This window comes from Puntigrus tetrazona, chromosome 1 (assembly GCF_018831695.1).
Source record: "Puntigrus tetrazona isolate hp1 chromosome 1, ASM1883169v1, whole genome shotgun sequence".
Taxonomy (NCBI): Eukaryota; Metazoa; Chordata; class Actinopteri; order Cypriniformes; family Cyprinidae; genus Puntigrus; species Puntigrus tetrazona.
In genome coordinates, this window is record NC_056699.1 from 24442987 (window position 1) to 24465993 (window position 23007).

General features: G+C 37.4%; 2 protein-coding genes across 8 annotated transcripts in view; one reads left to right on the forward strand and one right to left on the reverse strand.

The window, feature by feature from the left end:
• Nucleotides 1-5624, forward strand: part of tbck (TBC1 domain containing kinase) — a 39092-nt gene extending 33468 nt beyond the window's left edge. The window contains exons 24-26 of the mRNA XM_043240163.1: nucleotides 2668-2843; nucleotides 5065-5224; nucleotides 5318-5624. Coding sequence (XP_043096098.1) covers nucleotides 2668-2843; nucleotides 5065-5224; nucleotides 5318-5428 — 447 coding nt within the window. The 3' untranslated portion in view covers nucleotides 5429-5624. The remainder of the gene's footprint in view (nucleotides 1-2667; nucleotides 2844-5064; nucleotides 5225-5317) is intronic.
• Nucleotides 5625-8583: 2959 nt separating this feature from the next.
• npnta (nephronectin a) overlaps nucleotides 8584-23007 on the reverse strand; it is a 45800-nt gene continuing 31376 nt past the window's right edge. For 5 of the 7 annotated variants that reach the window (XM_043241322.1, XM_043241314.1, XM_043241307.1 and 2 more), the window contains 8 exons: nucleotides 20327-20446; nucleotides 18333-18467; nucleotides 17704-17826; nucleotides 14436-14861; nucleotides 12046-12135; nucleotides 10604-10702; nucleotides 9941-10200; nucleotides 8584-9861 (listed from right to left, as the gene is read on the reverse strand). In XM_043241322.1, coding sequence (XP_043097257.1) covers nucleotides 9751-9861; nucleotides 9941-10200; nucleotides 10604-10702; nucleotides 12046-12135; nucleotides 14436-14861; nucleotides 17704-17826; nucleotides 18333-18467; nucleotides 20327-20446 — 1364 coding nt within the window. In that variant the 3' untranslated portion in view covers nucleotides 8584-9750. The remainder of the gene's footprint in view (nucleotides 9862-9940; nucleotides 10201-10603; nucleotides 10703-12045; nucleotides 12136-14435; nucleotides 14862-17703; nucleotides 17827-18332; nucleotides 18468-20326; nucleotides 20447-23007) is intronic. The other 2 variants (XM_043241356.1, XM_043241339.1) reach the window with 1 other exon arrangement.

Sequence of the window (23007 nt, forward strand, 5' to 3'; positions counted from 1 at the left end):
CTGAAACCACAGAGCATCCAAACGGGCAAGTTTATGGCCTATTGAAATGTCACCACTGATAATAAAAGGTCAAGACTCTTGCCTGCATTTAGAGCATCTGAACCAGGGCACAAGGGCCTCCTTTAGGCAATGATGAGAATGCCATGGGCCATGCGGATCTAATGCACTTTAATACCAGAATCCATTGGACATCAGCCGCCCTCCGTTCCTCAAACTTACCTCCATTGCTAAGGTGACCTCATAGGTAATTGGCTGCACTCTGTGGGAGGCTGGTACTCCGTGACTGATTGGACTGATTTCATGGGCTACTGAACATTGACATTTACGAGATATCCCCCCACCTAGCTGCCCTTTCCTGTGCCGTTGCCCTTTGTTTCAGAGTCCTGCTCTGAGAAGTGAGGAATTCAGCGATAATGCACATAGTTATTAGGGTTTTTACCGTTTATTCCACGTGGCTTACAATCATAAGATGTCCCTAAGCAATTGCACAGTTCAATGGTTGTTTTGTGGGGAGTCTTCTTCGTAGTAGTACACACTTGTTGCAATTTATAGACAGTTTTCCATCACTGTTGGTGCTTTTTACAGTCATAAGATGTCTCTAAACATTTGGATTTATCAGTTTGCTTTATATATACTGTATTGCTCTGCGGCATTGCTTATACAAGCTAACAGTGAAAATACTTGATAGTAATTGCAATCTGGCAAAGGACAATATAAATATGAATATTAAGCTAAAGTAGCACTACGCTATGATTGGGTCTCTTTTTAAATTTAAATGCCAGTCATGAATATGGAAATAATATTAAAGTTGTTTAAATCTGTAGAGAGTTTGCTATACCGTTCACACTGCGATAGATTAATTCAAGATTCGTTTCTCTGAACTTGCATGCTTATAAATTTGTCTGATCCTGTGAAGTTTTGATTGTCAAGTGTGGCATTATGTAATTTTTCACAGACATTTCAAGTCCCGACAAATGTTCACTGGGCAATACAATTTTTTGGTCATCTAAAGAAGCTTTTTTTTTCCTTTATAAAGAATCTTTTGTGCAATGGAAAGATTTTGTGCAGTGGAAAGACTTTTAAAGTTCTTTTTGGTACCATACAGTACTTGAGCCAATAAAGAACATTATTTTTAACAGTGGCAATCAAACCCACAACCTCAGTTTGATCTTGTGTTTGAGCTCCAGAATGCAGTAAGAGATGGGTAGCTCTTTCTACTTAGAAACAAAACCTTTTTTTTTTTTTTTTTTGTAAATTTACACGTTACACATATTAGACTGGCCATACTGCCCACCCCTCTTTATAATTCACTGGCTGTCGGTGGTTACTGTAGATGATTTGCTTGGTAATTTGGCCAGTGTTGAGGTGTAGAGAGGATGAACAGGAACAGTGATTGTTATCCACGCATACTGTGCCTATTAAATCGGTCCTTTCTGATAAAGATCTAATGTGCCTGAACCTGAAGTGCCAATTAGAGCTAGGATATTGCTGTATTGCTTTTCAGTCGAGTGGGAGAAATGATATTTATGTGAGAATGAGTGGTTTTCATTTTGAGTTCAACTGGACCATTTGCTGCTCTGTTAATAGTTGGGATGTGGCACAGATGGAGAAATTTCCAGACAGGTGGGCTCCTTACATGTAGAGGCTAGATGAAGCTAATTGCCCAGACTGGATTTTGGAAAAATGGTTAGATAATGAGTTTAAGATAGCAGGGGCCCAGGACATCGGCTGCAATGGAAGTGGTTTTCGATTCAGGCAAGTTTGTGCACTCTATGTATACTTCAGAAAAGAAGAGTGAGGAGTTCTGACAAGATTTTCTAACGATTATATTAAGCAGCAGTTTTTTAGATACCCTTGAGGGGTCACGTGGCACATCCAGGTAAAAAAACACTAATCTTGTAGAACTTTTAAGGAAAAGATCATCGGACTGACATCAAAACATCATTTAACACAGTTTGTATCTACCTGTGGTTTAGGGTCTGGTGAATAGTCCCAGCTTCCTCTATCCTGGAAAAAAGTTTTAACGAGAAGTTGAGGTCAAGGAAGAGGTTTTTTTTTTTCTTCTTCTTCTGGAGTTGTGCGTCATAATGCCATAAGACTGTGTGATTGCTGTGATGTGTTCACTGAATGCAGGCTGGTCATCTATGCTGTTATCTAGGGCTTTTATTCACCTCAAGGTAACTGCTGTGCTTGAGAGTCAGAAGCCATCTTAAGAGCAGCTCAGTCTTGACAGGTTGAGCTCGAGGTGTTGATTATTCATTCAGGTTGAGATGTCAGAGAGATATGAGATCACAGAGGTGAAAACAGATAGAGGCATGAAAAGGAGCCCTGATTTTTGTCGACATGGTAGTGAAATAGAAAAGCCATGCATTCGGATGAGAGACTCAAGCGATCTGGTATAAATGGAGAATGGTATAGGACCAAGTAGAGATCCTTGAGGAATACCGATATATCATCAGGGTGCAGGATGCAGGGATTGAACATATGTGTGTTTTCATTAAATGTACTCCATGACTCTTAAGTGTTTTTTTTGCTTAACACTAACTGGCTAATGTTTAATTGTCTTACTTTCAACCCACTCAACACTTGCTCTTACACTTTTTTTTAAAATACAGCTCAGTCCTGCTCAAAATTTGTTGTTTTACCACTTATTTCTTGCACCCTCAGAGCCGCGAGCCACTCAAGCTGAGCGAGCTGAAAGCAGAAGTGTCTCCTCGCATCTCTGTGGAAGACCTCATTGACCTGTGTGAGCTCAGCGGACCGGCTTGCTTTAAAACTCCTGTCAAGAGAGCCAGGACTGGGAAGCCTAAGATTTTAGCAGTGGACATCCGGAGCCTTGAAGAGTATCCTTTCAGTTTTAATGATACTGCAAATAGAATTCTCACACAGCCAAAAAAAAAATCTATTTTCTTTTCTTTAGTCCCTCAGTCTCACCAAGGCTGCATTCATTGATTGAAAACACAGTTTAAATAAACCCTTTGAAATATTATTATAATTTAACTCTTTTATTTACACCTGTCTTCAGTGTCACAAGATCCGTCAGAAGTCATTCTGATATGCAAGATTTCTGGTTAAGAAACGTAACTTCACGTAAGTTCACTACTTGATATGTTTTTTCCGGATCCTTAGATAAATAGAAAGCAACAAGAAATCACTTGTAATCGTTTGCGTTCTGTATGACTCGTGTGGGCTCCAACTAGACCTCAGAACATTAGAAACATCGGAAACTGGTCACATCGGTGAGACCGAAGACTCCAAGAACAAAGGAGGCTTTTTTATAAAAGCACTTGCAGAGTTGCCATCGTTGTGCTTTGTTGTTTGCAAGCTATAATGCAGGAGTTGGCTGTAGTATTAAGTAAATGATTTAAAAGTCAGATCAGTTGAAACTAAAAACTCAAACCTGTGCACAGATTGATGTATGTTTATAATAGTGAGAGTCCAGTGTGGGAATGTGTGGGAGAGCTTTAGTGGTTCATTTGTTGTTTTAAGTAGATGTAAGGGAGCGCATAAGAGCATCCATAATACATGTATACAAGGCTTTCAGGGAAATTAAGCTGCCGCCTAGTAAATATAATGTAAAAGCTGTAGGGCTGGTATATGGATGTGAATATTCATCGTCCTCTCGTTCTGTATTCTGCACCATTTATGACCGTATCAATATTTGATATGAATGTTAGACAAAGACCTTTCTGTTTTAATGCCTGTATAAAGCCTGCATGAACTAAAGATTAATGTGAGCATTTTCTCATCCTCTTGAGAAACGGAGAAAGGTCTTGTTAAATGTTTCAGAAAAGTTCAGCTCCCAATCATATTTGTTGAAAGATGCAGCGCAAAATACCACAGATTGTAACTTTATCTATAGAGGAAGGCAGTTAAGAAGAGTTATTATTCAATTACACTATGCACTCTTTCTCTTTTCTCATCTCATCTTTCACTCCGCTCACCTGCCGCGTTTCATTCAGAGCTCGTCTTTGAGACGCTGCTCTTTGCGCGCACACGTCTTGGTCATATTCGGTCGATGTCCCAGGGGACTCGTTTTATTTTATCTTGTCCTGCACACTTTGTTCTCTTGTCTCTTTTCTTCTGTAGTGCTGCAGTGGATGGAGTTGGACGGTTTCCACAAAGCCGGTGGATCTATGTGGAGTTTGTTCTGTAAATCCTGTGAACTTCACCTGACACAATTACAAACGGCCAGCTCAAGAGCTTACAAGAGATCGCAACGCTGCTTAGATGTCTTACCAGAACATGCGTTCACCAAAGTACCTCTGGGTGCTCGCGTAATTCACCGTGGAGTAGAGCTGATCGTAAATGACCTCCACCTTTTAATGAGGCAAAACCGTAGCAAAATTTAAAGAGGAAATTGTTTTCGGGAAAGTATGAGATTTTCAATTGAATTTAGAGTTTTTAATAGTTTTAAAATATCAAAAGATTAGTTTATTTGCATAGCTCAAGTTAATACACGCAAGTGCTTCACAAAAGTAGCTAAACAGGATATAAAATCACATCAATGTACACAAATAGGAGTCCAGATCCCTTTATAGAGATATTAGAAGATACGATTTTAGCATTGATTTAAGAGGAAGCTATTTAGGACCATCTCAGGAACCCTTTGTTAAGGCTCTGTTACCCTTAGGTTTATATTTTGTCCTGTTAACACAGAATATGCTGAAGATTTGAACCCTGTGAGCTTTGCCATGCTAACTACTACTGCGATGGATAATACAAAATATGGCTTTTCATATATACACAGTTCCGCTACTGTTCAAACGTTTGGGGTCAGTAAGATGTTTTAAAAGAAATCCATATTTTGTTCAGCAAGTATGTGAAACAATAAAAGAATCCTGAAGAAATCCACAAACATATTAAGCAGCACAACTGTTTTCATATTAAAAAAAATGAATATCAGAACGATTCATGTGACACTGAAGACTGGAGCAATGATGCTGAAACTTCAGCTTTGAATCACGGAAAATAAATGACATGTAAAAATAGAAAACGGCTTTCAAATTGCAACTGTATTTTACAATATTACTGTTTTTGGCCCTTGACCATAAATGCGACCAGCTTCAGTCGAGGTCACATCCCAGGCAGCATTAACATCCCGTACAGCTCCACGTTTGGGCCGGAGGGAGAGTTGCTCCAGTGTCCCGCCACCAGCACCCTGACCGGATACAGATTTCGTGTCATTGTGATCCTCAGCAGCATCATGAAGAACGCCACCACGGTAAAGTTATTTGATATTCCTATCAATGTTTGCAGAAAACACAAATGCACCGTCAAATGCATTAATAAGACCAATTATTCTCTTCTCCTGTAGTTTGCAGCTCACCTGGTGAAGGTAAATTTCCCTCGCGTTTGTGTCTTGGATGGTGGCATGAACAAGATGAAGTCCACTGGGCTGTTAACCGTCCCGTCCCCGCAGATATAGCGGGATGCGCTTCTGTTAAAGGGAAAATTTCTAAACTTCTTACATGGTGATAAAGCGAATACGTTGCTTTTCTTCGAAACTATGTTAAGAGTTCCTTAAAGGCATTATGCATGTCAGCACTGAAAAGTTTGAACTTGAAAGTGAATAAAACTTCTGGGACCAAACAAATTAACAAAATAAAGGGTTTTTTACAATAGCTGTTGGCAAAATTATTTGAAAATTTTCTATTATTTTTTGAAAGTTGCAATTCACATTCTAGTATTTATTAAAATTCAAAATTCAAATTATTGTAGAAATGTATTCTCAGCTTGCTCAAAATCAGTTTGATCTTTTTTTCAAAACGGCTTTGCTTTTCCGTTATTGAGCAATGCTGACCAATAGTCAAATATCTTGAATGTTGATTCAATCAATGGAAAGATTGCAGTCTGAAACCCTGTGGGGGGAAAAAACCCCTTTAAACAGGGTTTAATAGTTACATTTTCAAAAACCTCCATAGAAAGTTATGATAAACAGTGGACAGTGTTCTGTGGGTGAGAACGCGTAATGTCTAAACCAATCAAACCTGGCAGAAAGGTCCGGGAAGATTTATATAACCACATTAGCGTGCAAGGGCCTTCTGCAAATGCATTGCGCTGCTTTCACTTCTGTAGGTTGAAAACAGGATGAGGAACTATAAAAAAATGCATAACTGGGCTGGCAAATAGTGTAGTATATGTGCTTATATACAGTAGCTTCATTTCATGGATGCATCATGTTAGATCTAGATGGTGAAATAATGATGGGACGTTCTTGGCAGACATTTAGCACCTTAAATAGGAAAATAACATGCTGTCGTCATTTATTCCCTCTCATGTCGATCCAAACCTGTATGGCTTTTTATTCTGAAGAACAAAAAAGATGTTTGGCAGAATTTGCTCAACTTTAGTTTGGCATTCAGTGCGAGTGATGGGGACTGAAGCTGTTTGTTCATGGAACAGACCGACTGAAATTTGAATCATTATTAGCTGAAAATCTCCTCATTTGCATCTCATTCACATTCAAATATGTTGCCTCAAGATGCATCTTTTCTTTAACGCATAAAAGCGGCGGGACATTCTGCGTGGACTCTTTTGTGCTTCCCGAATAAAAGAAAATCACATGGGTTTGGAAAGAAACGAGTGTGAGTCAGGGATGCATTTTTTATTTATGGTAAACTATTTCTATAATAACCATTTTTTGAAAGCGTGGATGCATTTAGGGGGTAGAGTGGTGTCAGACCTTCACATTATCAATCACGTTACAAAGTAGCTTCCGTGGACACTGGCGGTCCTCAAGGAAAAGATGCAAAAGACATCCTGGCGCAGTGTTTTCCGGGCTGTGCTGGAGGCGAAAGATGGAGTTAATAAGACTACAGTAGGTAAGTGCACCAAATAAAGTTGCCGCTGCAAGTATATACTTCACCTCACGCACAATACACAGCCGTGTCTCTAGAGGTTTCAACAGCAGGTTTAGAGTCAAATGTGCTTATTTTTACTATTTCCCCTTGGGGATCAATAAAATTGATATTTTAGAGTCGAACCTCATTGCTACCCAGCCCAGAGCGTACAGGAGAATATAAAAATACACTCATCATTCACTCCTGCTGGCTGTAATGTTGTGCCTTCAGAGGAACACAACTCTACTCTGACTAATCTTCCGCAAAGGCTTTTTTCAAACAGCCTTGTGTTTTTAAAAGGCAAAATATTCTATATGAATATATAGCACACAGACACACGCACATAAAATAATACAAATAAATTTATAATTTAAAAAAATAAAAATATATAAAATGTTTCCTAAATTACAAAATGTACCAACTAAAACATCATTCAGTGTAAGAGTCTTGTCAAGCACCTAAAAAAAATTAATTTCAGAAACATTTTTAAATATTTGAACTTTTTTTTTTTACCCCTCGGTCAGTAACATACGCATTTAAATGTATTTTAATATGTACAAGTCGGAATAAGCTTGTTTGAATTTTTAAGTGATATTGTGCTACACTGAATTACGATGTAACATTATTTCAACCAAATGTTATTTTCCAAAAATGTATTTAAAAACTTAAAATAGACACTTTACTTGCATTTAATGTGTTCTTTCACGTTTGTCTTTTGATTTGGACATCTTGTGTGTGTGTGTGTGTGTGTGTGTGTATATATATATATATATATATATATATATATATATATATATATATATATATATATATATACACACATTTAAATACCTTCATTTTCATTAATACTATATGTCCATTATTCATTAATGACAATTTCATCAATAATATAAAACATTTGCTACTGATTTACATCAGAAGACCCTTATTTCAGATATGTCCATATAAGCAACAGTCACCTGGATTCAGGCAAAGGTCAAACGAGGCACGATTGTCCTTGAATACTTGAAGAATGCATTTCTTTATGAAAATTACACTTCATTGTACCAAGGTTAAAGCCGAACAGCTCAAAACCGCCACTTCAAAACAATATATTTTTAAAAAATTGCTTACAACGCGACTTGAATTTCTTGTACAGGGAGTTTCACAGATTTCGATCAAGGCTGTGCGATGGTAATAAACGGACCTCGTTCATGCGAGGAAAACGCAAGCAAGAGAAAAATTCCGTGCGAATCATTATTGAGTTGAACGCAATGATTTTACACAAGAAAGCGCTTTTGAACGATTAACACGATTGCGCCGCACGTTTCGTGAATGAGGCCCGATGCTGGTTTTCAGACAGGCTTGTTCTGGCACAAAAAGCAGTGTCTGAAAACGATCTGATAAGATCAATTTGTATAATTGACTCAAAAACAAGCGGATGAATGGCATTCAACTAACCCCTTTTTTTTGCCGATGATGTTTGAGATTAATCATAATAATGCATATTATAAAAAAAGACAGCATATAGTGCCGTGCAGCGATATACAAATAATTTAATTGTCCCGGCCGAACAGGTTCACTAATTGAATTTGACTTTCCAAGACGGGATAGTTTTTGGAGAGCTGCTTATTAATTATTGCTTCTGCTTGCTAAACCGTAAAGCTGTGTGTGCAAAACATGAAACATTTCCCATTCGTTACTGGCTTCTCTGACCTGCTGTCACGCATTCTTAAAAGATCAAGAAAATACAAGACATTTATTTTATGTTCACACCTTTTAATGTCTGGAGATCGTTGCTTCGTCTGAATATTAAACCGAGAGCTTTCATATTCAACACACAGTCTTAAAGGGTAACATGGTTGTGGTGATCACACAGAATGGCTGATACAGCCATTAATAAGTAAAACTCAGAACGGTTTACTGGTTTGTACTTAATATACGTCAATAAAATACTCAAAACTGGGATTGTGTGATGTAAACATTGTCCTGCATCACTTATAGAATTCACGTACATATGCAGCTACAAAGCATATTTGAAATATATTTATATATATATATACACACACACATGTATGAATACATTTACAATAATACACCAAAAATAGTTCGTCACTCGGATTAGCCGGTTAACAAATCACGTGGGCCGAATTTAAAAAAGGCAAATAAACTGGGCAACTTGCATTTACAATGGCGTGACACTTCGACACAAATATTAGAAGTGGGAGACAAACTTTGTATCTACAAAATTAAAATATACAAAAGTATATTTTCCGACCTTTTAGACATCTCGTCCAATAGAGCGCTGCAGTTTTGTATTTTTGTAGGCCGGCCTGTAAACAAACGCGCTGCAACCGTTACCCTTCTTAGTAACACTTTATGATTTGTTTAAAAGACATTTTCCCTGAAAGTTTGATCTAAAATAGTTTAAGAGTGCCATTAAAAACTCAAGGCTGCTAAAGCGACATATGAGTGTTTACCTGCTTAGCGCGATGACGTAACGTCCCTGACAACCGCTACAGACCTGTTCTGCCGCTTAGCAACTGCCTTTTCAAGACGCGTAAGGGCTAAAAAACCACACAAACAATGGGTTTTTACTGATGTATGTTATGCTTTAGGATAAAATGTGAAAATATTTTGAGCTTGCGTTTATTAATAAAAAGCCATCGACTTCAGGACAACGGAAACCGGAGTGCTAAAACGCGCATTCGTTTCCAGGATTTGGCCTACAAAAAAAATATGACATCTCTGCAGCGCTGTATTAAACAGGAACATGCACTTGTAGCCACCGAGGAAGGCCAGAGGAAGCGCACCGTAACCGTGCCGGGACCGACCGGAAGCCACGTCCCTTTCTGTGAGGTGTCCGTCTTCCCAGAGTCCCGTGAGTAAAGCTGGCATTAAAAGTCTCTTGTTGACGGCGTCGTTGGTGTTAAAGTCTCCTCAGATTGTGCTCTTCCTGACAGGAACCCCGTTTGAGACTCATGTCGTCCAGAGCTATTTCGCCTTTACGGCCTCTCCGCCGCTCGCCCTTCACAACCACCTGTAATCACATAAATCACAACGGTGTCTGGTTTCCAGCCGATCCGCTCTCGAATGGTGATGCGAGTGCTGACACTTACGCTTTCTAGCCCGTTGCCCCAGATGGTGATCTGCGTCGATCTCCAGCCGTTTCCTCCCGTTCGACCCCAGACGGCGGGACTGTGCTGCCGTCCCTTCTGGACGAACACCTGCAGCATGCCCACGTGGTGCCCCGCCATGTTGTGTCTGAAGGCCAGGCACAGGTTCCCCTCGTTCCAGGGCGTGGTCAGTGGGAGGATCAGCTGAGCGCCACGCCCGCCTCGCTTCTCTCCGCCCTCCGAAATCGTCAGGTACCGCCCACCTTTTAATGGCACGTCAAGGTTGATACGAAAACAATATTCATGATATTTGAAAAAAAAAAAAAAAAAAAAAAAAATATATATATATATATATATATATATATATATATATATATATATATATATATATATATATATATATATATATATAATTTATATAAAATAATATAAAAAAACCTTGAAGATAATTATACCAAATATTTACCAAAGTTGACCTTTTTAGATTTATTAAAACTTTTTACCGAACTTGACCTTTTTAGATTTATTAAATGAAACGTGAAACATGAATGCTAGGATTGCAGGAACTTTTTAATTATTTTTTTCTTTTTAGGATCTGAGACTTCCTCATTTGTCATTGACCCAAAACCTTTTATAAAAACAATAAATAAATAATAAGATCTGTACCTGAAGGATCTGCTGTTGTCTCCCAGTGAAGGTCTCCCTCTCGGTGCTGGATCCATGCACAGAGGCCGTGGTCAAAAGAGCAGCTCAGATGTCCAGCCTCTGTCGAATATCACACAGTGGAGCAAAACACAGCTGACAACAATTTTAGAAATAATTTTAAATACGAAAAAAAAAATATTAATTTTATATATATTAAAATAATTATTTGATTTAGAAATCTAATTTAAAGTATTGCATAAGAATGGCTGTCAATAAAGCACATTTCATTTTGTTTGTGTAAATTACTTAAACTGAGTTACAAACATATTTCCAGATACATTATAAATAAATAAATGTTTAAAATGTCTGCAAACTGTATTGATTTTTTGTACATTAAACAAATTGTACTTTGGAATAATTAAATTTTATGGAATAAAGAATATTTGTAACACATTACAATAACCTAACAGATCACTTTCGATTTAAAAAAATGATAACTAATGTAAAGTTGACTGTAAAGTGTTACCAAATATACAATTTTCTAATAAAATCTAACCTTAATACTTTTGTACTGCACATTATTTACACACAAGGGGCATATTAGTATTTATATGGCAAACATTTGTAATGTTTGAAAAGAGACGTTCCAGTGACAGCTTTTTTGTAAAAGTCTGTTAGTTTTGAGGAATATGTCTTCAGAATTAAAGTAATTCAGAAATATAAAGTCTTAAAAATAAGGGATAAGGTTCCACAAAAAAACCTTTACCATACATTTAACCTTTTCATTCCACAAAAGGTTCTTTGCAGTAGTAAAATGTTCTATAGATTATCAAAATCTTCTTCATTTATAAAAGGTTCTTTGGGGAACCAACACCGGAAACTCTTTAGAGTCTAAATATATATATATATATGCTTCCAATCAGTTGCCTGTCTTGACTGTGTCTTATAGGTCACCCTCCACAATGCTAGATAAAAATAAAGCATGTGGCTGGTGGCGAGTGTTAATTTCACACCCTGTTTGCAAACAATCAAAACACTGGTTAAGGCTCTAAGCTGCTATTCCCAAAGTTACGGGATCGATTCAAGATGCCCATTAACTGAGATCCTCTATTATCATCATGGCCCTGAGTAACACACCGAACAGATCGCTCCAGGGGAACTGCCCTTGCAAGCCACGTAAGTGAAACTGCTAAATGAAAAGTAACTCAAAACTGCTATTCCTGAATTTCCCACAGGGTTCGGCGAAGCGTGGGTATTTCATGAAGGCCAATAAAAGCTGCTCACCTCACACGGCTGAGCCAATTCATCTGGAGTCACATCATAGTAAGTCAAGATTAATAACTACAAGATGCCTGTGAGGTAATTGCAAATATAGACTAATATATCTACAGACTACAGCAAACATCAAGCGCTCTGAAAATCCATCCGCAGCTTCAGTTAAAATAAAAGCAGTCGTCTCCTACCTGGGTCATCGCTCAGCTCATCTCCGGTGTTGCCCAGTTCAATCTCTAAATCGGTATGAAACATATTGTTCTGGACAGGTTTTCGTGGCACTAGAAGGGAGAAATAAAAGCAAAATTTAGACTACAGCGAGTAGTACAGTATAATGAGCAAATGATTAAAATGCAAAAAAAAAAGATGCAAAAGATGTCTTGTTTCTAGCCAAAATATCTCAACATACTTAAATCAAGAAGAATTTTATAGAGAAGTAAAAATATTGTCTTGTTTTCAGAAAAAAGAAGTCAAAATGAAGTGACTTTTTGCTTAGAACAAGCTGAATAATCTGCCAATGGCCAATTCAATTCAAACAGACAACAAGTTTATTTTGCTTGTCCCATTGGCCTATTATTTTGCTTGTTTTTAAGTAAGAACAAGTTTTTCTTTAAAGAATTTGTTCTTGTCTCAAAAATCCTTCTGGATTTAGGAATTTTTAGATATTTTGGCTTAAAACAAGACAAAAAATCTAGGCGAGAAAAGGTGTTTTTAATAAATAATACATAGTATTTCATTTATGAATTTTTTATATACACTAGAACTAAATGGCATTGCTTAAGTGTTGGTAACTGCATCAGTAAGACAGTGCAGTATATTGTGAATCTAGCAATGGATAAAGCCTCTTGTACGTTATGACTTAGTTGAAACAAATAAATGTTGTGTACAAGACTATTATCCCATCAATTCTTTAACCTATAACCAAAATAACCGACTTAATGGAGTATGGGTGACAAGTTAGAGGGTGTACATCAAATATATGGCAGGATAACAGCTGGATGGAAGTCAAGTGTGTGATTAGTTTATTGATTTCAATTATCCCTCAAGTCTTTGCTTGTGAAAGCACAATGTACAGCCTGTCCTCGAACCTAATAAGAACATATAATAAACCAACTTCACCTCAGGGTTTATTCTGAACACTGCAGGTGTTCATGTTGGGCTGTTCAACTTTGACATGCTTGTTAGTGTTTCTAATTGATCAAGGAGACGTAATTATACTTCATCCCTAGGAGTCTATTTGCTTTATTTCCCCACTGTTATTTTCAGAGGCATCATTATTTATTAGGCCTATTTGAGCCCTCGAAGGCAGTGCAGGGTAACTGATTTATGTCCTGAGGCAGGGCCGACTGCTAATGTAATCTCTCTAGGTGTCTTCTGTTTTCATTAGGTGCTGTCATCTGGATAGGAGGCTTTGGGGTGCAATTTGCTTCCCTGAAAAATATGCCTTGTGGGAAGCCCAGGAGATGCCCAAAAAAAGCTTATGAACACGAAGGAAACAACATAGTCCGTTGGGCTTAGAAGTGGTTTTCTTGGACAGATCCAAAGGCCTTCATGGCTCAGTCCCAAATGATGCACTCAGCGGTTCTCCTCTGAATTCACGCACTGGTTACAAAAAAGCACACTGTTGCGTAGACTAGTGCGAGCTCAGCAAGGAGTGCACTGAAGCGGCGTTTGGGGAGCATGTTTCTGAATCATAAATGACATGGGCTTTAAAGGAACTCTCCACTTTTTTTCGGAAATAGGATCAATCGATCGGGCGATTTTAGCATAGCTTAGCATAGATCATTGAATCCAATTAGACCAGTAGCATCATGTTCAAAAAGAACCAAAGAGTTTCAATATTTTTCCTATTTAAAACTTGACTGTTCTGTAGTTATATTGTGTAGTAAGACCTGCCGATTTGACTAGGATCTATACTCTCATTCCGGCCTAATAATTAAGACAGTTTGCTGCCGTAACATGGCCGCAGCAGGCGTGGTGATAAAGAGCAGTGCCTGTGGAAAATAGTCCCCGGCTTCCAAGACACGCTCCCTGAGCAAATAAAGAGTGTCGGGCTGCTTTCATGTGCTGCGTGATATCACTGCACCTACTGCGGCTTGTTGGACATAGCAAAAGTAACTAGGGAGGTGGGTCTTTTCAGGCTCCAAAGACTTTCAGGCTGGTTCCAATGCAGGGGTGTACAATCTTGCTCTTGGAGGTCCACTGTCCTTCAGAGTTCAGCTCCAAACATAATTTTACCTGAATCAAAGCAGTCAAGGTCTTCAGACTCATTAAAATCTTCCAGGCAGGTGTGTTGACTTTTAAGAACATTGGCCCTCACAGACCAGAACTGGACACCTCTGGTTCACCTTCAATCCTAATTAAAGACCTGAACCATTAAATCATGTTTCAGATTACTAGAAACGTCAAGGAAAGTGTGTGAAGGCAGTTCTAAGCAAAACCTTTTAGGACACTGGTGCACCAGCAACGGGACTGGACACCCCTGCACAGTCACGTTTATTTCAAAGCCCAGTCATTTCAATTGCAATTCAAGTGATTAGGATTGTGAGAAACTGAATATCATTGAAGCAGATTTACTTACTGTGACCGTCCCCTCTATGTTTCTGGGTAATATCTTTAATGCTGTTGTCAACTGGCGTCACAAAGGGGATGAAAGGTCTGCGTGTCGGTATAAAGGGAACCACCGCTGTAACCACCGGGGCTTTTGTGGTCGGCTGCTGACGGGCCGGGAGCCTAGGTTTGGTTGTGACCACCACAGGGCGTTTTGTGGGGATGAGAGGCCTACGGGTGGTGGTCGTTGGGATTCTCGCTGGGGGGGTGGTTTTTTTGGTTGGAGGAGGTTTAGGGGTTGTTGTAGGTGTGATCCGTTTAGCCGTCACAGGTGGTCTGATTGTTGTGGTGGTTCTCTTTTGGTCTGAGCCTGGAATTTTATTGCCCCCTTTGTTGTTATTGTTGCTCGGCGTGGTCTTTCCAGGTCGTGGTGGGTCAATTACCACCTTTGGGATGGCTAAAAGGAGAAAAACGAGGATTCTTAGTTTAACTGGAAGTAAAAACCATGTGTTTTTTTCAATGCATAGGTGTAAATCTGGCATAGCTGACATTTAGATGGTTTACATGGTTGTCAAGTTGGTCTCCGAGCCTGATCAGAAGAATAATGCACAAAATGTAATTATAAGTAATATAAATACAATAATGATAAAACTAGACTAACCTGTTAAAAAACAGCTGGTTTAGGCTGCATTTTATTATTATTTGCATATTTTTCAAAACCATTCATTTATTTATTTTGCACATTTTTTTTGGTTGTATCTTTGCTGTTAATCTAGCATTGTAATTCAACATTATTATGTCAAATAAAAATTCTAATCAAAGTAAAAGACTTCATGAAGTTAGGCTACAATAGAAATTTTACCATTAATTTTACTTAAAAATAAAAAGGATGGTTTCAGCTCATGTGCGAAATGAATGCACGAAAGCCATCCATCACATTCGACATGAATACAAGAAGCGTAAACCTTCATGCTTGTGCCGTCTTTAACACTAAAGGAATGAATGTGACAATGCTTTCTCAGGTTTCACAGGAGCTTTGATATGCGATGCCAAAAAAAGCAGTAATTCTACCCTTTCAGGGCGTCTGAGTCACTCTTGGCTGAAAGTATCTAGACCAGATGCTGAGGTCCAGTCTGCCTCACCGGTTTAACGTTAATCAAAGCAAATCTCAGACTCAAAAAAACAGTATGTTTGTCCGCTTAACAAATAATAACAAGATCGATAATTACACATGGACTACAGCAGTGGACTGAACCGCTGACAGTGGTGTGTAAAAGCAGTGGAGGGATGTCACCTGACGCTCACGGTGAGCCTCTCTTTGTTCACGAAGATTAAAAACATGGCAGCTATCAACCTCAAGTCACTCCTGACTAAAGCCACAGCAGACAAAAGCATTCCAGACGGAGACGATTCGCGAGACGGAGAACTTCTTTAACAGATCTTAAGCATTACTACAACAAGTCCCCTCAGCCGCATACTTTAAGACTCAATTAATCACCAGGAAATTATCGGCAGCAATTGTTTTTGAGTTTTCTATACCAAATTCACCCAGGAGCGCATTTCTTATTTCCAGTAAATCATATTATTAAAAGTAAACTAATGTATATGGTTTAAGTGTAAACACACACGCATTTAAAACTTTCTATTCATGAACAAAAATCACAGTTTCTACAAAAATATTAAACAGCACAACTGTACTGATGACGATAAGAAATGTTTTTGAGCAGCAAGTCAGCTCATGTGATATTAAATGGAAATTCAGCATTGCATCACATAAATTGCTTAATTACATTTTATGTTAAATATATAAAAAAGTTATTTTTACAATATTACTGTTTTTACTGTAGTTTTGATTACTGCCTTGGTAAGCATAGGAGACAAGAAAATCTTACCAATTCTAAACCACTAAACAATATTGTATATTTTTTCATATATAATTTCTTAGCTTCTATCCCTCGTTCATTGTTATCTACGTGGACATGCATTGCAACCATTAACGGACTGCCCAGCTTAATTCACTCCAAAGGTTTTCAGAATAAGACGTCGTCACTCGTGGACATTGTCTTTACTCTGTTGCTTTTGTGCTATGGGATATTATCACGCTGAAAGCCTGTCTACAGTCTACCTGCGTTCAACTTCCTGGCTGAGGCTGCGGCTTTAACCGAGATTTTGCACCATCCATCTTCTCTTCTTTAGTGACAAGTGCACCAATTCAAGGAAAGGGCAAAATATCTACAAAAAGGACACATTTACCACAGTGCTCCGGCTGCATTTAATGGTCTACTGCAAGACCCCACAGGAGAAAAAAATATTATAACTAGGAGATATCAACATACTTCCCCAGTTGATTAATCGCAGCAAATTAAGACGACTGTTTTTCTATTACAAGCTTCCTGAAATTGTAAATATGCAAATAATAGATTATGCACTACTTTGCATGAATAATGCCAGGTTCGAAATGATTGTTTTGTTGTTGACGTGCTAGAGTTTTCACACAGGGGATTTTGGATATCTCTTTTTATCACATAAATCTGCAGATACTACCAACAGCCGAGAACGTTCAGAAAATAAACGTGTAATAAACACCTAAGCATGAAAGAAGACGTAACATTGAGGATACAGTAGTTTGCCGCTAGATCATCAACTTTTTAAAAATGTCATTATTTTGTTGTCACCCTCTCACAGAAGACAGATCAGTGTTTGGCAGAGAAGTGTCCTTCAAAGTCCGTCAATCTCCTGCCAGCGTCTGTGATCAGCCTTTTGCTTGGTTATCTCGACCGTATGCCTTCCACCTCTTAATGATAACCTTGCCTCAGCTCTTGTGCTTGAAAGCCTTTATACTAATGACGCCTGACTTAAGCCTTTCCAAACCGTTATCTTGAAGTGCTTTTGAAAGCACCGTTCCACCTTATTTTACTTCATACAGCTGCTTTTAATCCAAATTAATCAAAATCACCGCAACTGAGAACAGATGGGGGACCAATTAAATTGTTGCCTGAGCTGTAATGTGATTAGTTTATGCATGGAGTGTGTTCGTTTATCCAAATTAGATGTTTTTATTGTCGTGATATTAATTTTGATTCTCCGTTCGGATTTCTGTATCCACTGTAGCCTTGCGGATTGTGCGAGATATTTGCTCAGTGATTTTTTTTTTCTTAGTCTGAAGAACGTTTTAAGAACCTAAAGGATTGTTTTGTGGAACGGATCTGATGTTGTTCTTTATCGACCCTTAGATGCCTATAAAAGCTTTATTTCTAGTTATGATCCAGTTGCAGTAATTCTTGGGTCTGCATACTCACGTTTGCAGTCGTAGCCCACTCCTCTGTAGTCATCCTTACACTTGCACTTGTATGAACCAGGTGTGTTATAGCAGGTGGCGTAAGGACTGCACTGGTGTTGGTTTGAAGAGCATTCATTCACATCTACAATACATAAATAATTGGGATTGTGGATGAACAATATGGTCGTGCAAAAAAGGTGCTTTATATGTACTAATAAACAGATAACAGGCATTTTTTTCTCTTTGCATTAGGAGAATACGTCCAATCGTTTCTTAAAGCCGATGCAAGGTTGCCAATGCTTTTTTTTTCCTGACTTTTTGAAAGCAAACCTATGAGACCAAAAACATGCCTCCTAAGTTTTGGAACAGAACGGATCTTGTTACCTATTTATAAAACAGAAAAACATGAAATGTTGCTTAAAACAATTGCCACTGTATTATTTAAAACCCGTACTTGGCACAAAACGTATGCCGTTGGCAGCAGCGTGAAAAACATTTTTGAGAGTTAAGTTCTAGACAAAAGCAAAGCTATCAGCATTCCAGAATCTTCGAATTAAAAAAATATGACTAATTCGCGTTGTTTGAAAGGTTTTTGGCTCGCAGTGAACGTAAAGACGAACAGCCCTGTGTTTGCTCAAAAGGGCTCACCCGTGCATTGATATTTCCCGTTGATGTACTGCAGGTCGAATCCATCGTGGCACTTGCAGATGTAACTCCCAAACGTGTTGATGCACTTACGGAAACGTGGACAAACCGCTTGACCTGTGGCGCATTCATCCACATCTGCGGAACAAAACACACCGATCCGTCACTTTTCTCTGCATTTTACAAGCGTATAATAGTGAATTAAAGTCTGGTTCTTTTAGGTTTGTCAGTCATATTCAAACCGCGCGATCCGTCAGTGCATATGTTGCTGCCGTCAGGGTTCATTTTCACTGGCTCTCTGTGCATTACTCTTTATATATATATACTTTAATATTTTCTGTTGGCGTATGCTGCATTTACGGTTTAGCTAAATTGCCGTATGCATCAAGCAGCGTGCGGCAAACTCGACACTTTTTGTGTGCATGTACAGACATCCGTCTAACACGAGCTGCCCTCCTCGGAGCAATAAAAGCCCTCTGCTGAAATACCTGAAGAGTTGAACACCTGTGCTGTGAAACATTAAGATGGTCAGTCTCTGATTGATGGTCCTCTTTTAAAAAGCTCACGCTGCTTTCTGCGCTCCCCTCCTTATAGCCTCCAGAAAAAGGCAGAAAGGTGGGGAAAATGTAAAGAGCAGAGCCGTACGTGTTTGTAGAAGAGCCAGGGGTTAACTGACTCAATTTGTCGCGTTCTGTTTGTGATTTAGTGAACGGCGCGGTTAAGATGGGCTTCTCAAAGAGGTGTACGTAAGATGCGGTCTCTGAGACTGTGGCATGTCATTAATGCCGTCGTTAACAAATGCCACAATGAAATTTCCAAGCACTTACGGCATAATTACCGGATCTAAAGACAGAAGCCCAGCTCTGTTGTCAAGGAGTATTGCGATCGCTACGGTTTTGGAAGCAGGAACGCAGCCGCGAATGAAAGCGACTGTTTTGTGTGATACGAACGTAATAGCAAAATTGTGTCATCTCGTCTGACAGCCACAACAACAACAAAAAAAAAAGTCTAGATCGTGTCACATGTTCAAAAGATGACGAGAGCACAAAGAGATTGCACTCTCTTTTCTTTTGACTTAAAGGGGTCATATAGCTTTTTATTCAATTTTTTTTTTCTGAAGTCTACATCAATTTACTGTGATGCAAATTAACAGATTCTTTCATGCAAGGCAATTACTGGAAAGGCCTGGACATGGCATTTCTGGCATATATATATATATATATAATTTTATTAAAGCGTAAAAAATAGCAAATAATAATAGCAAATGAAAAAATCTTTTTTAAAATAATTTTGTACTATTGCATCCACAATAAAATTGTGTATGTATACTGTGTATATTTATTTTGTATATATTAATACACACACATACAGTAAATATTTAGAAAATATTTACTTTTATACATTTATATATATTCATATTCTTGTTGTATATTTATATAAAAATATATTTGTTTTATAAACATAACATATTTTCTTGAATTTGTTTGCATTTATATATATATATATATATATATATATATATATATATATATATATATATATATATATATATAAATAAACACACACACACATAAACCATATTAAATCAACCATTAAAATGTTCAATAAATAAAATAAAAATATATTCATAAAGAAATATAGACATTTTATTAAATGTAACAAACATTTTAAATCACTATTATGCAAGTTCTTTTCTTAATGGTGACATTGCTAATTTTAACAGCTGGAGGATTAAAAAGTATTAATATTAAATAATCAATAATAAATACTACCAAATAAAGAGCTGAACGTGTAATGTTAATTTATAAATAATACATATATAAAAATTCTCTGTATTATCCACTGTTCATACAGTTAAATGACACTTTTCATAACCGTTTGAATAACAGATGATTCTTTTACCAGCAAAATAAGAGTGAATGTTATTTCTGAAGCTCAAGGAAAGCCAGTGAATTGAGATCAGCTGCTGCAGAAATGCATGACCCACGAACACATACCCACACAGGTCCTGGCGTCTGGAGCCAGCTGCAGGCCTGGAGAAGGGCACTGGCAGCGAACCTCTCCTTTCATTACTTCACAGCCGTACTGGCAGTTGGCCATGCTGCATGTCCGGGCATCTGACAGAAACAGATTCAGCGCTTACCATACGTTCACATATCTCCGGCGCTTCCAGCGCAACACAAAAGCGCCTGCTGCAAGTATAAGAGACATACGTGAAAAGCAAAATGCACCTATAGATGTTCCGTAAGCAGACGAGCACATGAGCATAGACCAAAGATGAATCACCGCTAAACGGGGTGCGAGGCCACAGGTCAGAGGAGGGAACACACCGTTCCGCATTTAGCTCCACGGCCTTGAAGGAAACGGGCGCCGGAGCAGATAACCTCGTGTTATTAGATTGTGCAGCGATCTATTAGCCCTGCGGAGAAACACCACTCCACACTCTCTTCTGGTGTCGAGGGGCTCGTCACGGTACTACCCGTTTTTCATGAGACAGAGAGGTAAAAACGGCGCGTTGTTCCTGCTAATGCAGGTGGAAAAACTCAAATAAAACTCCATTATTCCCTAAAGCCTCGACTAAATGAGAAGGGAACGGGTGGATGCGCCACAAAATCTCTAGTACTAGATCAATATACTGGCCCGGGATGGAAATCTGAAATATAGACAATATTAAAATGCAATCAAAATGGCTGTCTGAAGTAAGTGTGAATCACTGTGTCTTAACATAAATGTTTGACAGTTATTTTAAGCAACATTTACTCAAAACTATCTTTAGACTGCCATTATAATTGCATTTTAATTACAATATCTTTTTTTTGGATGCTGTTTTATTTTAAATATCTATTTATTTTAGATATTTCATTCTAGTCTAGTATATTCATTTATTTATATTATTTATTCTCAGCAACTTGGTTTATATCTTGAACAATGACAAGAACAACAACATATTATATTACATATTATTATAATTATTAATTGATATTATAAAATGGTAGTTGACCCAAAATTTTTCTACATTTTCATTGCCCATACCACATTTTATTACTATTGTTATTAATAATATAAATAACAACAATATATATCATAAAATATATTAATATTTTGTAAATTAATTGCTATTAATTATTTTATTACAGGTGAATTATTCTTCTTATTAGAAGTAGTAGTAGTAGTAGTATTAATTTAAATAATAAAATAGATTTTTATTAATATTGTTTTCATTGCTCATACCACGTTTTATTGTTGTTGTTAGTATTATTAATAGTTTTATTATTATAATAATATAAATAACAATAATTGATATAAAAATATAAATAGTTTTCAAATTCGTTTTTAAATATTTTTGCAGGTGAATAATAATAATAATTATTATTATTATCATTATTATAGGAGTGTATTTTAAACAACAATTTGAATAATAACAAAAAATAATACATATGTAAAAAATAATCAGCATGTAAAATAAACAAAAGTCAGCATGTTTGACACTTATATGGTGTTAAGAGCTGAAGCCGATTTTTTTTCATCTAATGACTTGAAGTCCTGAATAAATTGAGTCAGGCACGTAGACCCGTTCAGGCTCTTTATCAGACCAGCACCCAACCTTTCTAAACTATGCAATAATCTGCGATCCCAGCGCTGACAACCACTGTACCACCCACGTCACACTTTGATTAACTCTGTGATTCAGTGCTGTTTGCTGAAGTGTGAGCTGCGGGGAGGTGAGAAAATATTTATCACAGAGTGGAATCTCCAGGCCTCTGGAAGCACATTTAGCGACGGGCAAGCACAGGCACGGGCCACTTGCTGTAGTGAGAATCGCTCAAGGCCAGCAATAAGACTTAGCCTTTACTGGCAGGGTTGAAGTTCACAGCTTTCTCATATTTTTTGTGAGTCATCTGCAAACTCTCTGCAGGGGTGAAGGGACGCCCTGAGCTCTAAGAGTGATTTGTGTATGGCAGAAGAGGCTACAAAAAAAAAATATCGCGGAAAATTGTGATTTTTGTTTTACAGGGAAAAAAAAAAAACCTTTTTAAATGCATGCGTGACCCTCTCTGCGAAATCCTGGATAAAGTCTCCAATTCTAATCATGAGATCAACAAGCAGTTTTGCGTCGTTTAATTTGTGTGTGGAAAAATAAATAAAATAAAATAAATGTTCTTATGTTTTCTTCTCTAAATGAAAAAAAGAACTTTGCTGTCAGCATTACAGAAATATTACATGTTCAGAATATATTAGGGAGAAAATAAAGGCAGTGTTCTTTGTTCTCTTGTCTAAATTAAACATTGCAAATATATATAAAAAAAAATATATATATATATATATATATATATATATATATATATATATATATATATATATATATATATTTTTTTTTTTTTTTTAGAATAGAATAGTTTTTATTTTCAACATGCAATTTTTTGTTATACATCTATGAAAAATTTTATTATTTTGGAAGACCATACTGCTCTTTTTTAACATCTAAATGAAACTCTAAAACTATTTTTTTAACAAGAATGATTAAAACATGGGAAAATACCTTTTAAATGCATCTTCGAACAATGTCTTCTCTACATGAAACTATAAAAACAAAAGCATTTTTTTTTACCAAGAATATTTTTTTTTCCCTACAGTCAATTTTTTTTTTTTTTTAGTATGCTACTTTTTGTTCTCCCCT